Raw genomic sequence first — 11,477 nt, 5'->3', positions numbered from 1 at the left:
ATTAAGCTGTCTCTAGGTGAGGTCTAAGAAGACACCAGAAGAAACCTTCTGTGTCCAAAATATAAACTCCACAATTTTGGCAATCTTTTACTAAAACCTCATGCATTTGAGTTACAAAAGAATTTTCCATCTTTAAGGAGTCTCCTCGTAAAATACAAATATACCTTAGTAGGTGCTAAGTCCTATCACCTCACACTTTAGTTATGACTATATACTTGGTAAGTAACCAGCCAAGAGTAAGACACTAAATGCATTAGCAATTATTGTGAAGGCACTGGGGAAGTGGGGCAGGGGTGAGAGAGGAGAATGTGGAGGGTTAGGTGGAAAGTTTCCAGTGACAAACCTCATCAATCCACCCAGGCTCTTAAGTGCACAGCACAGCTGAGGTAGTGGGACACGGTGGAGCAGAATGAGTGGGCCACTCCATCACAGGGACTAGTTCATACTTGGGCCTGCCTGCTATATACTTCATCACAGACATTAGGTCAGTTGGCTCTCTGAGCTTCCGTGTCCTCATCTGTAAAACAGAATAATACCATTGTATTAGGGTTCTCCAGAGAACCAGGACTGATGGGATATGTATACATACGGAGAAACAGAGAGATTAATTATAAGGAATCAGCTCAAGTGACTATGGAGGCAAGATGTCCATGATCTTCCATCTGCCAGCTGAAGGCCTAGGAAAGCCATGATGGAGTCCAAGTCCAAAGACCTAACCACCAGGGAAACCAATGATGTAACTCCTACTCTGAGTCCAAGGGCAAAAGAAGACTGTTTCAGCTCAACAGCCTAGCAGAGAAAGCAAATTCTTTTTTTTCTTTCACCTTTTTTGTTCTGGTCAGGCCCTCACGGGATTGGATGATGCCCCCAACATTAGGGATGGCAATATACTTCTGCTTCAATCTACTGCTTGAAACACTAATCTTATTCAGAAACAACCTCACAGTCACACTCAGAAATAATGTTCAGCCAAATATCTGGGTACCCTATGGCCTCATCAACCTGTCACATAAAATTAGCCTGGGGTGCCTCATTCAGTTAAGTGCCCAATTCTTGGTTTCAGATCAAGTCATAATCTCAGGGTTATGAGAAGAATCTCTCTCCTGCTCCCTCTGCTCCTCCCCACCCCCACCCCAACTCATGTTCACTCTCTCTCCCTCTCTCTCAAATAAATATATAAATAAATAAAAACAAATATAAAAATTAGCCATCAATATATACCAGTATATATATATATATATATATATATATATATATATATATATATGATGTGTGTGTGTGTATATATATATATATATATAGATAGATGCCCCAATAATATACCTTGGGGCATCTGGGTGGCTCACTGGGTTGAGCCTCTGCCTTCAGCTCAGGCCATAACCTCAGGGTTCTGGGATCTAGTTCCACATCGGGCTCTCTGCTTGGCAGGGAGCCTGCTTCCTCCTCTCTCTCTCTCTGCTTGCCTCTCTGCCTACTTGTGTTCTTTCTCTGTCAAATAAATAAAATCTTTAAAAAAAAAACCCACAAAATTCTATACCTTGTCATCTTGGCAACTGTGTACATTTCCTTAAACCATACTTAATCTCCAAATAAAGAAAATAACATGGTCATAATTCTGTTTAACATGATACAACTATCCTATGTACGACTGAAAATGCACCAACTCTTTCCCCAAAAAAGAAGGTAAAGTCCTGGAGTGATGTTTAGTCTTCTCCTTTATTTCCTATGACTTGAATACCGTGATGTAAATTAGTAATACTTAAATACTATGAAATGAAGTCAACACATCTTATCTTACATAAGAGAGAAAGGGAGGAAAGAAAAATCACACATACACAAACATATAACAAAATAAGGAGAAAATACTCATGACAATTACATCTTTGTTTCTCTTACTGATCCTTGGTCATAGCTAGCATTTATAACTACCTTCTTCCACTAACTCATTTTGTATTCCTTTTGCCTTCAGCAAGTAACTTAGCTGGGTCATGGCTCTTTACTTTGTGGGATGACCTGAAACTTTTTCACTCCTGAAGAGCCTGGACCATTAGTAGTCCTGCCTGGATAGGGTTGTAGTTTTCCATTGACCTTAATCACAGGCCATGGTAATATTAAGAGATGACTTAGGGGTCTCCTGTATATCTGACATACTCTTTTTTTTTTACCATGATTATGAAGTACAAGCCCAATTTCCCCTTGGTGTTAAGGATTAGTCACCCTAGCCAAAACCCTAACTTTCAGGCACATGAGAAGCCCAAAGTGGTCAGGTGGCACTTTTAATTTCCATTTCAATGGGATCATTGTTACATCTCCTGGTAGAACATTCCTTCCTTTGGAATTAATTCCTCTAGGCCAGCAGAGCAGAAGATCATAGGAACAGGAAGAAAAATTTTTGCTGGTGGCTTACTAGGGTAGTGATAGTGAATGTTGTCACTACCACTTCCACTCTTTGATTCCTGGACCCATGAATCCTAGCTATGGAAGAAGTAACACCACATACTGGATGCTCATTTGGAGCCTATACAGCCTTTTGGAGAAACTTGCCTTAGCCCTGCCAGGTACTGACACCTCGCTGGTATCTTCAAACCGAGTGACTGAGCCTTCAAGAGGCCATGGCACACTGTTACATCACATGCTCCACTTCAGGATGAGGAGAAACATTGTTAAAGACCAATGAGCATGGGGGCGCCTGGGTGGCTCAGTGGGTTAAAGCCTTTACCTTTGGCTCAGGTCATGATCCCAGGATCCTGGGATTGAGCCCCACAGGAAGCCTGCTTCCTCCTCTCTCTGACTGCCTCTCTGTCTACTTGTAATCTCTGTCTGTCAAATAAATAAATAAAATCTTTAAAAAAAAAAAAAAAGACCAATGAGCATTGGCCCATTGCCTTGCTTCTTTTGCTGTGAAATAATTTCCTTGATCAAAAACAATGCTATGTGGAATACTGTAAAGGTGGATTCAGGTGATTAAATAATATAATGTATGTTATTTTACTTTCTTAGAATCATAAGCAAGCATATATACCAGAAGTGTTTAATAACAGTAATATTGTCTATTTGCCAAAGTGAACATTTTAGACAATGAATGCTTTGGGAAATTATGTTGTAATAGCATTTTTATAGATGAAGTTTCCTTAGAGATTATCTAGAGGCTTTCAAACTTTTTCAAGCTCACAATCCATCCTTCTAACAAAATTTATAAGAAAACTATTATGTAAAACAGGTAAAATTAGACTTGCTATATTTAAAAGTAGGATGGGGTGGGAGGCAGTGCAGAGAAGAAGGCAACGCTCGCCCGCCCAGTCAGGCACTTCCCAGAATCCCCCAGGATAAGCATTCTCAAAAACACATTGAAAGAGTAATAGATTCCCTGCCATTAATGAAGTGGCACCCAGACACTTTTAGGCAGTTTTAAAAGGAGAGAAAATCAATGTAACTATTTTGATCCTACATATTTCACAAACGTAAAATATGGGATGGATTTTGATTTTTACAAAAATTCTTTATGAATAACTCAAATCGTGTGTTTAAAGATTCTGCTTGCACTTTAAGAATTTAGGTCAGGCTGCTTTGGCTAACATTCTGGAAACAGGGTGCAGTTTTTGTCAGCTGAAGCATTTCACTTAATATATATGCCATTGCCTAGGTTTAACTTGTTTTTTGACATTAAATTACCACTCAGCAAATATGGATGGATGATTCAAAACTAGTTCACTGAAGCATAAAAGGAATGATGAAACTATTGACATAAATAATACAATAAAGAATAATTTATAAATGAAAATAAGTAGGACTTGTGTGCAAATATGATTATAAATCTAAATGTGTTGGGACGAGTGAAGCTGGGAACCACATGCGTTCTCACAAGCCACTCCCCTTGCTGTTGTGGCGCTCCTGGTTTCCAGATGAATCCCAGACCACATGGCATGGGAGGTTTTATTGGGAAAGGTCAAACCTTCAGGTCCAGGATCAGCATGAAAGAAGGCACTGCTGCTCCCCCACACTTCCCATCATTCATGGAAAGAGCTGGGCTGAGGCCCAGATGATCTGCTATTTTGTGTTTTTGTAAGACAAATTTTAAAGAATTGTCAACAGGGGAACTATATAGACTGCTTGGCATCCAAAGGTTAGAATTTGGAGAGCCAGGAGTTTATATGAGCTGTCTGAGACAGACAGCTGCTTAGGACATAGATGACACAAGTCCCATGGGTATTTACAATACTCCCCTGCCTGCCATCAATTCTGAGAGTAGTGGAACTTGGGTGCGGCTCTTCTAGGTAGAGAATGGGTGAGGGTAGGATGCAGTCCTACCCAAATTATTGTTTAAGATTTCTTATAGACAATATTGCTCATTGCAAAACAACTAAATGGTAGACAATAATGGTGTTGAGCAAGCCAGGCTTAGTCTTTCGTGCTAAATATTCTAGAGTTAATTTTTGCTGATACCAGTCAAGGTGCCAGCAGGAAACAGATGGCAAAAGGTGGGAATGAGAAAAATTTAGTAAAGAGCTATTTATAAACATGTGGGCAGACATGAGGGAAAGCAGCAAGGGATGGGGAACCATCCTGGGGTTAGCAGCAGGAGGGAGGCATCACCACTTCTAGGCCTGAAAGGGGAAAGGGGACACAGTTACCAAAACCAAGAGACAGCTGTAGCTCTGGAGAAGCTAAGGGATGGGCTGTGGCCTTGAAAGCCTTTGGTGTAGGAACCTGGTATTTCCAACCTACTATCCTGCAGGCAGGAAACAAGGGAGAAGAAATGACCCTCACCTCACTCTTCCCCGCCTCCAAATCCCTGCTGGTGTTTCCATTGGCCAAAATGAACCACAAGTCAGAGCTCAAGGAATGTAGTAAATCTAACTGTTGGAATCCGTAAAGGTCAACCATCCCAGTCACAAGGATGAGTGGAGAAGGAAAAGAGTGGACATGAAGGGAAACAGAATGTCCACACACCAGCGAAGACAGAGCCTAGTGGCAGCTCTTGGTGACGGACAGCTTGGGGAGAGCAAAGGAAACAAGCGCATGGAGTGGTTTAAAGGGAGATGAGGAGTAAGATCCCACTTTTTCAACAAATTGATCAGGAAGAAAAAGTATAAGTTATAAAGCTATCTTAAAGAGGTCTCTAGATTGGGAAAAGAGAGTATTTTCTGATTAAGGAAAGAAACTTGCTCCATTTGACGAACAAAAAGGATCCACTGTGAAAGGAATCACTGGAGAAAGAATAACAGATAAACCCACAATAGAGAGTATAGAGTTTGGAAGACAAGTTGCACATAATGAACAACGTCAAAATTGTACCAACTTTTTGTTGAAAATCATTACCAGTTCCCATAGTTAGTCTTAGAAGTACTTAAAACTACTGCAATATGCCATCTCCTAAACATATTTTACTAAGCTTTAAAATGTTCTCACATATGACTTGAACAGGTTAAGGTACTTGATTGAAATAAGAAGGCCACTGCTGCTCCCCCACACTTCCCATCATTCATGGAAAGAGCAGGACCTGGGCTGAGGCCCAGATGATCTGCTATTTTGTGTTTTTATAAGACAAATTTTAAAGAATTGTCAACAGGGGAACTATATAGACTGCTTGGCATCCAAAGGTTAGAATTTGGAGAGCCAGGAGTTTATATGAGCAGTAGGTAAAGGTTAAGAAAATGGAATAGATTTCAAAATTGATTATCTATTGGACTACTTTCTTGGCTAAAATTAAATACAGAACAGAGAATGGGGGCAATTACTCACAAATTAACTCTTTTTATATTTTTTTTCTTTCCACATCTAACAATTTTAATGTACTTCGAGGCAGATACGTGTGGTCTGAATTCCATCTGCAGAATGTCAGGGTGCCTCAGAATTGCTTCAAGGCCAAATTGGAATTTTTCCAGCTTGATCACTTAAGATCATCAGGAGTGTTAAAAGATTCAAGACCTCAGGAATCACCTTGTTTGAACTACTAGTATAACATTAGTGACACTAGTGACATTATAACACTAGTGACATTATTTCATTTGTTTTTAAAGAACTTCATTCATATTTAAAAGGAGCCATTAAAACATGTACCATGAAATGTTTCCTTACCCTAAGAAGTCAGCTGACATCTTGCTATTGGAGCTCATTGCCATATATTGCCACACTAGGCCATCAACATCCATCATAGCATTGTCTAGACATTTCCTAAATGCTTCTCAGGTATTTAAAAATAAGGTTTATTTTAAACATCCAATACTTGAATTAGCAAAATTGTGAAAATGCCTCTCTTCCAGAAAATCTGATTCTATTTATAAAAAGCACAGGTTTACAGGTATACGGGTGAGAATACTTTCATGAGAACAGGGACCAATCCGAATGGTCAAAATAACAGTATTGAGCTATCCCATATTTCACTGTGATGTGGTAAAAGTCAAAGGTCTTTTCAAACAATAATTGTAAACTACAAGACCCATATGTTTCCCTTTCTCTTCCATCCTACAACAATAAGATAAAAAATTGAATTTTACAGGCTTTGGTTTGAAGCCTTTATCTTCAAAAGAGACCTGAGAAGGAAGACTTAACTGACCTTTCCATGTAAGAAAGCACATCACCTACTGAGATTTGTCTTCCTTGTTGGCACCTCCCTACAAAAGAAGTGGGAGGCTAAAATCAGCTTCAACTTGTGCAAATTAAAAGTAACCTTCAGGCTAATGGGCTTTCAACACCACTCCTTATTGGGCAAAAAATTTTGCGTCCCATAAAATTAAATTACCTCCTCGAAAATGACTTCTCCAATAAATTACACCATTAAATACAGTAAAACTGGAATTCCTACAAAACAATTCTCCCCTTTCTGAGGAAACACTCCCATCACTGTGAAAATTGATTCCATCTTTAATGGAGTATCCATCTAGTCCAAAAAAGGGGCACAGAAAACCTAAAAACTGTCAAAGAAATAGCAGTACAATTAAAGGCCAGAGGAATAAATCAGACCTTTGAGGTGACTAGAATGGCAGTTTGGAGAGATCAATGCTTTAGCACTTTATCAAATGCTAGATTTAAAGAACGTGGAGAATTGTCACCTAGCAGAAGGTGACTTGTTATTTTCAGTTTCTTTGAAGTAGCTATCAGAAGGAAACAATCAAATAATTAAGCATTGTAATGAGTTTGTGAGGTGGTAGCTCTTATATTAACTCTGGCAGTCACTATAAATCGACTATATTTTCACTAATTGAGGAAGTTCTAATGTAGTTCTCTTTGAATGGGGTTGGAAGTCATAAACACATTGTTGAATGACTACTCTGTGTTAGGAGCTAAACCAGTTTCTTTAAGAATGAAGATATCAAGGAAAGGACCCTACAATTCACGTGAAAGATTGACCAAACATACACAGAATGGGAGAATTCATGAACAAAAGTTGACAGTATGAATTGTATGCATAATTGAACTGTGAGGCAATTGGGCACAATTATTATGAGGCTATGTAAAGCTACAGTGCTCAATTTGACCTGAAAGGCCAAATAGAGGGGGCAAATATAAGAGGTCCATGATGAAATATTGTCCTGGCTGCTGTGTCCTGGGTGAATTAAGGTGACAAGAAGCATAACACAACTTAATGCAAATCCTAATAACATCTAACACTTACAGGTGCCAGACATTGTTCTAAACATTTTCATATATTAACATGGTAAATCCTCACATGTAAAAGCCTCCTGTATTAGCATGTTAAATCCTCAATGCTTTGAGGAAGTCCCTGTTACCATCTCCTTTTACAGATGCGGAAACCAAAGCACTTAAGTAATGTCTGATCTTTACAGTAAACTTTCTGCATAGCAACCCCCATGCAGTTAAATACAAAGTGAACTTTGTGTGTTCATCAGAGAAGAATACTAATAGAGCCACTAGATATATTATTTGTAAATGCTTTATTATGGAAAATCTCAAACATATCTAAAATATAGAGTAGTATAATGACCCCGCCCCCTCCATGTACTCAATCTTGATTCACCTACCATAACTCCACTCAATGCTCCAAACCCCTCCCCTCACTATTTTGGAGTAAATGTAAACATTGTATCACTTCATCATCCCTAAATCTGTCCGTATGCATCTCTAAGAGGAGCCTCCTTTTTTTTTTCTTTTCTTCTTCTTCTTTTTTTTTTTTTTTTTTAAGATTTTATTTATTTATTTGACAGAGAGAGCCAGAGAGAGAGAGAGAGAGAGAACACAGGCAGGGGGAGTGAGGGAGAAGCGGGCTTCCCTCCGGAGCAGCTAGCCCCATTGGGAGCTTCATCCCAGGATCTTGGGCTCATGACCTGAGTCAAAGGCAGACACTTAAGGACTGAGCCACCCAGGCGCCCCAACCTTTTTTTCTTAATATCGCCTTAAAAGTACAATAACTCCTTAATATCCAAAATCTATGATCAAGTTCCAAAAATATATCTCACTTTTTTAAAAAAAAATTATTTATTTATTTATTTGACAAAGATCACAAGTAGGCCGAGAGGCAGGCAGAAAGGAGGAAGCAGGCTCCCTGCCCAGCAGAGAGCCTGATGCGGGGCTGGATCCCACGACCCTGAGATCTTGACCTAAGCCAAGGGGGAGGTTTTAACCTCTGACAACCCAGGTGCCCAGGTGCCGCACATATCTCACTTTAATATTTATTGAGAACTTGCTATGCTAGCATTAGACACCTCTCCACATACTAACTCATTTAAATTGCCTTTTTTTTTCCCCCCCTTCTTGCTTTCGTTCTTACTAAAAGGAACAAGTCTGTCTCTAGCAGAGTTTTCAAAGCGCTCCTGAGGGGGTCTTTCCCCGCCCAGCAGCCCGGCAGCGGCCCGGGCCCCGCCCCTGCCCTCCCCCTGAGCGGCCCAAGTTCCGACCCGGAAGTCTCTTCGCGGAGGGATTCGTTCCCCAGGCTCGCGCCTGCGGCCCCGCCTCGGTTGCCTAGGCGACGAAGGGCCGCAACTCCGGGGCGAGATCCTGAGGATGTCCGTGGGGACCACTCCCGGGGGGACGACCCCCGCGGCGACGATCCCGGCGGGAACCACACCCGAGTCGGAGGTACGCCGCCCCTTCCCGGCACCCGCGACCCTCGACCTCACGCCTCAGGCCCACGCGGCCCGCGGCTGGGGCCCGTCCCCAGGGAGGCGCCTGGCTCCGGGATTGGGAGCGCGGCGACGAGTGGCGGCGGGGCAGGGAGCGGACCCGAGCGGACCGGAGCGGACCGGAGCGGTGCCAGGGTCCGGGAAGCGCCCTGCGCTCCCGGAGCCTTGCCGCCGGCCGCGCCCCCGCCCCGGAGCGCCGCGAGAGGTGCCCTGGAGTGGAAACTGTAGAAATTCCTCCCTTGGTCGGTTCCAGGTCCCCGCGACCTCACAACGCAGTGCTTCTCCCGGATTTTCTGCCCTTGAAACGGGATCTTGGGATCTAAAATGGACCGGTCCCGTTTGGAAAGTGCTGCTAATTCTTTCGCAGTGATCATAGTTCTGTTGTTCAAAGGTGTCATGGAATAATAACTCTTCATTGTTAGTAGATTGATTAGTATTTGAAGGTCAGGGCTTGGTGTCTCCCTGATTATTTTACCACTTCTCTAAATACGGAGATACATGATAGGACAAAGGAGGGGCCCTGGAAAATCGACCTTTTAGTTTTGGCTTCGTTGCTCATCATCCACTTGTCTCTTTACGAAGGTTAACTTTCTCCAGTGGTTTCCTTTATGTGGAAAAAAGAAAAAGAAAAAAGGATTTATCTTTAGGCCCCTCCCAACACTAGCTCTCAATGATAAATGGGTTTTAGATTACTTTAATTGCGCATAAACTTGGTATCCTGAGATTTTAATGAAGAACATATCTGCCATTCCACATACTGCTAAAAGAAAATGTTTAAATCTTCACACGGAGTCCATCGTGTTCTAGAAAGTTTTTTCTTGAGTTTTTTTTTTTTTTTTTTTTTTAAGACTGAAGGTGAATAATAATGTAATTTACATGGCTATACCCAACTCCCTTCTTAGTCTAAATAAGATTTTTTGTGCAGAAGCTAAGTATTAGCTGCTATTTTCTAAATGTAGAAACACACAGCCAATAATCTGGTGTCTTGCCGCAGAGATACATACAAGTCGTTCCCAATCCAGATTCTTCCCAATACTGCAGACCGCTAAATTAGCACACTGACTGTCCTAGGAGTCTGTTGAAATTAGCATACATTAAAAATACATTTTAATGTGATAAACTGGTTACTAAGCTAGTTACTCCCTTGTGATCTCTAATGTAAGTAATACAATTTCGAAAGTGGCAGAGCAAATTTCCCAATTAAGTCGTGTTATTTAAAAATACACAAAAACTTACCTAAGAAAAAATGCGCAATTGTCAGTGTATACTTGTTCGTATGTACTTGTCCATGTAGATATAGATATGTCCTTTCTGATAATTTGGAGCTGATGAATCTGCACTTCAAAAAAATAAATAAAGGAAGAAAAGAAAAAGAAATACCCCCCCTTTTTTTAAGATGCAAAGAAGTGCTATGTTCCAAGAGAAAAGAAAATCACTTTTGTTTTTTAGATGGGTCAGATGAGTTGAGTTAATTATAGACCTCAGGTGATTGTCTACCATCTTAGCACTGTTGGTGGGCATATTTGTTAACTTCTTGGAGGAGCAGGTATTCCCTGTGACAGGCAATTCAGAAAATATTCAATCTTTTAGTTGGTAACAAACTGAAGAAATCAAGAGGGAATTTGGACTCATTGAGCTGTACTCACTTAGCCTATACTGAGATGAACAGGCTGATACACTGCATGGTAGAACCCAGTTTCCATTCCAATGATAGCAGAGTTCCTCTAGGCCACAGAGAAGCCAGTGGATCTGTAGAGCCTGCATTCTTTAGAGTGATGAGGTCTGCTGGCTGCCCATTTGTGCCCACAATATGTTTTAGGGGTTAGATAGAAAATATGGCAGAGACCCCTCTTTCAGTTAGATACTGAAAGGTTCTTCTTAGGTCAGATTCTTTCCAGTATTGATCTCCCAAGACCTGAGCAGGACCATGGGGGAGGATAACAAAATTATTACTTAAAATACTGTTGAGAAAACAGTACTAATATTCCTTAAAATGTTAATATACAGTAGTAGTATTTATAAAACATTTAGAACTTCTGAGAGTAGTGGCTGTGGGTGTGGCGAATTTGACAAATATTTGGCTTGTCCTTTTTATTAGTGGTCTTTGGGTTTCCTTTCTTATTTTCAAAGTCCTGTTTCTCCTGTCTTCATCCTCCCTTTCAGACGATGCAAGTAATCTTTACTCTTTTCCTAATATATAAAGTATTGTTTTACTAAGGTTTAGTCTTTAACATGGCTAAAATTAATTTTTGATAGATATATTTGATATATTTGAAATGAGTACCTAATTTTATTTTCTTCTAGACATGAACCATCAGTTATGCCAACTTCATTTACTGAATAACCATCCTCTCTCTTCCCCTTGAGAATGGACTACCACTATCACATTATGTGTAT

The 11,477-nt window shown here is 40.6% G+C and overlaps 1 protein-coding gene across 7 annotated transcripts in view; it reads left to right on the top strand.

The window, feature by feature from the left end:
• The first annotated feature begins 8,857 nt into the window (after positions 1 to 8,857).
• CABCOCO1 (ciliary associated calcium binding coiled-coil 1) overlaps positions 8,858 to 11,477 on the top strand; it is a 121,228-nt gene continuing 118,608 nt past the window's right edge. For 3 of the 7 annotated variants that reach the window (XM_045069881.1, XM_045069883.1, XM_045069882.1), the window contains exon 1: positions 8,859 to 9,036. In XM_045069881.1, coding sequence (XP_044925816.1) covers positions 8,962 to 9,036 — 75 coding nt within the window. In that variant the 5' untranslated portion in view covers positions 8,859 to 8,961. Of the gene's footprint in view, positions 9,037 to 11,477 lie in introns of all 7 variants that reach the window. The other 4 variants (XM_045069879.1, XM_045069880.1, XM_004765678.3 and 1 more) reach the window with 2 other exon arrangements.

This window comes from Mustela putorius, unplaced genomic scaffold (genome assembly GCF_011764305.1).
Source record: "Mustela putorius furo isolate JIRA1106 unplaced genomic scaffold, ASM1176430v1.1 tig00003949_pilon_pilon_pilon, whole genome shotgun sequence".
Taxonomy (NCBI): domain Eukaryota; kingdom Metazoa; phylum Chordata; class Mammalia; order Carnivora; family Mustelidae; genus Mustela; species Mustela putorius.
The sequence above is the reverse complement of the archived record's forward strand: the minus strand, read 5'-3'. Positions and strand labels throughout refer to the sequence as shown.